General features: G+C 40.3%; 1 protein-coding gene across 1 annotated transcript; it reads right to left on the reverse strand.

The window, feature by feature from the left end:
* Nucleotides 1–638: 638 nt before the first annotated feature.
* On the reverse strand, nt 639–2262 carry tnfb (tumor necrosis factor b (TNF superfamily, member 2)). The gene is made up of 4 exons (XM_034174199.1): nt 1986–2262; nt 1833–1899; nt 1697–1756; nt 639–1458 (listed from the first exon to the last, which is right to left on the reverse strand). Exons 1-4 carry the CDS (start codon nt 2172–2174, stop codon nt 1007–1009), a joined length of 768 nt encoding a protein of 255 aa, XP_034030090.1. The 5' UTR covers nt 2175–2262; the 3' UTR covers nt 639–1006.
* Between the last annotated feature and the right edge of the window lie 3143 nt (nt 2263–5405).

Here is a 5405-nt window from a genome sequence, read left to right on the forward strand (position 1 = left end):
TGTGCTATTTTGGTGTCAGCATGTCTGCAAAGAAATCAAGGGTTTTTTTCTTGTTCTTTGAAAATAGGGTTAATCATTGCAGAATTGACCATCACACAACACAGTGCTGTTATCAGAATTCCAGGGTGCCATATACTATATACTGTGCGCACCACACGTGCACACACACATACAAGTAGTGCCCAGCTGCAGAGGCCAGTGGGAAATGCTTTTAGAAACAATGGGTATTTGTCCTAATTATTTAGTCCTACTATGTCATCTACATTGTTGGATGACAATTGAGTCATCCCAGCTGTGCTCCCCCCACTTCCCTTTCCAGCTGGTGGACATGAGGAATGTGTAAAAGAGGGAAGAGGTTAGGGGAGGGAGGAGGGTGCGCTATAAGATGGAGGGGAGGGAGGGTGACTGGGGAAAACCCACTCTGGGTTGAGGCTTCTGCGGGCCTTCACCTGACACAGCACTCATCCAGGCAGAAAAAAAGCAGGAAATTCCCCTCATGATGTGAGATCTAACAAAGGAAGTATTTGCTGGCTGTGGAAGAGATTCACACGGCAGCTTTGCCACGTAATCGCCAGTGCCCACGGCAGGCTGGAGCTGTTTGTGTTTCAAGTCTTTGTAGTGACAAGGTGAAAACAAAATGTGGTTTGAAACCTTTTTTAATGAAAAAAAATCAAGATGGCATATAAATATGATCTTTAACACCTAATCCCACAGATTCTAATAAATACAAATAAATATATAGGGTGCATACATGATGATAGGGCTGTACATAAAGAGTAACTCAAAGATCCATGAGCCTAGACACTCCAGCGAAGAACATCAACATCAGTGGAGAAAGTTTGGCTTACAATCTCAGGTCAACATAAATAATATACAAAAAAAGTGCCTAAATTGATAATAATGCTGCAAACTGTTACAGTTTATCGTATTTTATCTCCATTGAGATTTTAAATCCACATCATCGTGAAGATGAGAAATAATAAAAAGTCAGACTAAACATAAACCATCAAAGTGCAAACACACCAAAGAAAGTCTTGCCCTCTTCTGTCTCCAGCTCTGCCAGCTGGTTGGTTTCCGTCCACAGTTTGTCCCCCTTGTTCAGCTGAAACACTGCGCCCAGGTAAATGGCGTTGTACCATCCCTGCCCGACTCCGACGCCGTCCTCCTGAGGCGAGGACTGGCAGGCCGACCTCACCGCACTCATTAGAGATGTTTTACTGCCTACAGAGTCCGAGTAGCGCCAGATCCTGTGGCTGAGAGGCGTGTGGCGCTTCCCTACGTTTTCCTCCTCCTCGTCGCTGCAGGTGACCCTGAACGACGCCTGGCTGTAGACGAAGTAGATGCCACTCTGTGGGATGATGATCTGGTTGTCAACCACTTGGAAGCCGCCCTGAGCGAACGCTTGGCCTTGACCATTCCTCCACTCTAACTGGTGTTTGACACTTTCGTCGTAAATACCTACAAATAAAGCAACAAACTGTTAAAGACTGGAAAAAACCAGAACGCTGCTCTTGGCAGAGTGTCAAACACATGTTGAAATATTTAAAACATGTGCTGTGTTAGTGGATGGGTGAACTGAAATAATGACAGAAGGCAACACAGCATTCGTGCACCTGCTGCTTTCTTGCCGCTTGCTGTTGATATTAAAAAAAAGACTTATTTGTTGACAACCAGATGACATTCGACCGTGACTCACCTTCTAAATGAATGGCTACTTTGGCGTTACTGCTGATTCGCCTCAGTGTGTCATGAGGATCTGAGGAAAGGATGAGAAATGTGAGTTCAGATGAACCCGCAGAATTTTAAAAATAAGAAGCTGTGCATGTACTCACCTGTTGTTTTAGGAGCAGCAGCAGAAGCAGCAACCTCGGTTTGTTTTTCTGTTTGATTCGACTGCACCTGTAGAGGAGGCAAACAGCAGTGTGATGACAGATCCCATCACAAATACCAGGTCGTGGCACATTTTCACACAGATCTGTTCTTACTGTGGCTGCAGGTCGTATGCTCCAGTACCAAACGCAAACCACGATGACCCCAAGACAAAGAGCCACAACAAGGAGGGCCACCCACATCTTACATATCCGCGCCGAGGATGACTTCTGTTCAACCAGCACCACCGTCCTCTCCTCGGTGCCAACCTCCACGTCGCACGGTGTGGTTGTGTACGCCACCATTCTTAGAAAAATGCTCCGACCGATGTTGACTGCGCCGTCAGGTGTTCTCAGTGCTCTCTGGCAGCACTTCCCTTTGTGTTAGAGTGAACTTCTGCCAGAGAGCCAGTAGTATTTATGCTGCAGCAGCTGCTTCTGCACAGGGGAAACTCCAGTGATGTCACTGTGTAAGCGGAGACAGGAGGCAGCACAGAACCTGGGCTGTGGAGGAAAGACTGGGAGGGAAAGACAAGTCACAGAATTTAACCAAACCCATCAAGGGACGTGGTTTCAGAAAGGGAAAATGGTTAGTGGCCATGTTTAGGTTTTTGAAAAATGTAACACACACAGACTACCTCGTGCACAAACACAAATATTGTATGGATACGTACAGGCAGATGCACAATGTTGAGCTGATTATTGCTTGAACCACCCATAAACTGCGAACAAAAACAAAAAAAAAATGCAATGGTGCAAACAGTCAGTATATACTGGGGGCATTTTTAAAAAAGAAAATGTGCATGTATGATAGATAATAATGCAACAGTTTAGATAGCCTGACGCTCACGTACACCACCAACTAAAGCACTGTATATAACATTTCCCACTTCTGCTAAAGAGGTTTTGTTTTTACAGATTGCTATTTGTAAGCGGGATTATTCAAACATTGATGTATTTGTTTGTTTGTTTTTTTACAAAACTCCACTAAATGTTTGCACCTGGTATGAAAGAGAAATCAAGGCTACCAGATTGCCCCAGAACAAATGTAAAGATTTGGTGAAAAATCTGAACCTGTTCTGCAATATGGTATTGAAACAACTGTATTTTGTGGAAAATCTTTTTTAAAAGATGGAAATAATAATAATAATAATAATAATAATAATAATAATAATAATAATAATAATAATAATAACGTTGTGTCCCAGTGGAGGGACTAAGTAAATTTTACTTTTTTTTTTAAATGGACTATAATGAGTATATATGGTCCAACTCCAGAGTGTTACATTGTGTTAATTCAAGTTGATAGGCAAATAGAGTTCATGTCTATGCAGAGTTGAATTAAAATAATTTTACAGCTAATGTAACACTATGAGAGAGTGAATTTTACATTATTTGGAGTGGGACCAAATTTATTCCTGCAGTTGTGTTTTGTTTTTGTTTTTTTATTATTGCTAAAGTTTAACATGTATGTACACCGTATGGTTGGAGATTCATGTTAAATATAATCAATGTCCCACAATTCTTTCCTATAATGCTATATAAAATAAATTGTGCCCGAAATGGTTTGTTTAAATGCCTGTGAAGTATGCTACAAAAGTCCATTCTGTTTGCTGCGTGACAGTCACACACTCCGTGGGTGAAAGAAGAATTATTCCAGCATTTCAACACTCCTGCTTCCACTCCCACCTTTGATGAGGCGCTATTAGCACAGTTCCATTCCATTTAAAGCGACGGGCACAGAAACAGGTTAGAGAGAGCGATACAAACATTTAGGTTTTGTGTTCTGAAAATGTTTTGTGAGACTGTATCACTTTTATGAAACATTTTTGCCCATAATATCTGTTATGCAGCCCATCTGTGTTTTTGTGCCCTTCCCACCTTGTAACATACTCATGCAAATGTGATAAATGAGTCATTTACTTTGTACCAACAGGCAGAAAACTTTTTAAATATTCTGGAAAATGAGCTGAGGTCAGGTTTAGACATTCTTGGGTTCAACAATGATGGTAAAATCTATATACATAAAGGGCTACGTCTGTCTGTCTGTCTGTCCGGGATAAACTCCCAAACTATAATATGTAGGCCAAAAAATGAGAAATATTCTGAATCCTCATGACATGGGGAACAAACTAGTACCATTTTTTAAAAAGTTGAACTGAAAATTACCCCCAAAATAGCCATACATGTAAGACCATACAGTGTTGTGCCATGTGCCATAAACTCCCAAACTATAATATGTAGCCCTAAAAACTATATATATTCTGAATCCTCATCACATGGGGAACAAACTGGTACCATTTTTTTTTTTTTTTTTTTTTTAAGTTGAACTGAAAATTACCCCCAAAATAGCCGGCTGTGGGTATGACCTAGCAGATTCAAATTTCCAGCACTGTATATGTATTGGCCATCTTTGTTCATTTAATCCCTTTCTACAGCACACTCAGCACATCACAGTCACAGCACACTCAGCAAAACAGCAACATGCTTAGGCTGAGGCTGTGGGTATGACCAGGCAGATTCAAATTTCAAGCCCTGTATATGTGTTGGCCATCTCTGTTTATTTAATCCCTTTCTTCAGCTACTTTGTGTTCTCAACTGTTAAGCACCTGACTGTCCTGTACAACCCAGTTGCCTTCCTGTCTGAAAACATGAATTTTGTGTTTGTAAACTTGCAATGTAAAAACAGTGAAATACACCACTACCTCAATTTTGATTCATTGATATTTACATTTACTGTTACCTACCTTTTGTGTGTAGTTTTGTTATAAATTTGATTGCAAAACAAAGTCTGCATGAAGGACTTCAAATGTGTTTGTCTTTTAATCAAGTATTTCCATTTAGTTTGGGGAGTCCACCGCTTATTGTTCTGCTGGACAAACTTAAGCCTATTAACTATTATATTTCTAAGACATCAGCATTACAAAAACAAATGTTGGGCAATTGTTTTAATTAAAATGATTGGCATTTGGCTTATGTCTAAAACAGGTTAACCTGGGCAGCGCTGGGTACCCCAGATAGTAATTCAAATATTTAGTATATATATATATATATATATATATATATATATATATAAACAATGTCAGGGACGTGTGGAGAGGCCTCAAGACCACCTCCGGATTTGGGCAGGGTGCCAGCAGGACTGCAGATGGAGATTACAAATGGAGATATATATAAGTATTGAATAAACTGAGTGGAAAATTGTGTCTGCTCAAAATGGACATTAAAAAAAGCATTTTAATATTTGCCTTTCCAGGCTGCTGTTTCTATTATTATTTATTTTTTTTTTCCTCATGGAGGAACCTGTCATTTATGGCTTCTTCTTCTTCATCGTCTTTTTTATTTATTTATTTATTTTTGGCATGGAAGACAGTGCCAGTTCTCAAACAAAAGATGATAGGGCCATGACCCATCAGTCAAATCCTTAACTAATCTGTACTGTCGAAGGACTTCAAAATTCAAAGCCCTCCCAGAAGTGATGTCATCAGGAAATGAGAGCATTGGGTTTTAGCTTGGGGGCTATCTTGTGCTTTTGTT

Source organism: Thalassophryne amazonica, chromosome 7, assembly GCF_902500255.1.
Source record: "Thalassophryne amazonica chromosome 7, fThaAma1.1, whole genome shotgun sequence".
Classification (NCBI taxonomy): Eukaryota; Metazoa; Chordata; class Actinopteri; order Batrachoidiformes; family Batrachoididae; genus Thalassophryne; species Thalassophryne amazonica.

Coding starts and splice junctions, on each gene's coding strand:
- tnfb (XM_034174199.1), bottom strand. CDS start 2,174: ATGGTGGCGTACACAACCACACCGTGCGACGTGGAGGTTGGCACCGAG. Junction 1,900..1,985: donor GCATACGACCTGCAGCCACA/GTAAGAACAGAT, acceptor CCTCCTCTACAG/GTGCAGTCGAATCAAACAGA. Junction 1,757..1,832: donor TGCTGCTCCTAAAACAACAG/GTGAGTACATGC, acceptor TCCTTTCCTCAG/ATCCTCATGACACACTGAGG.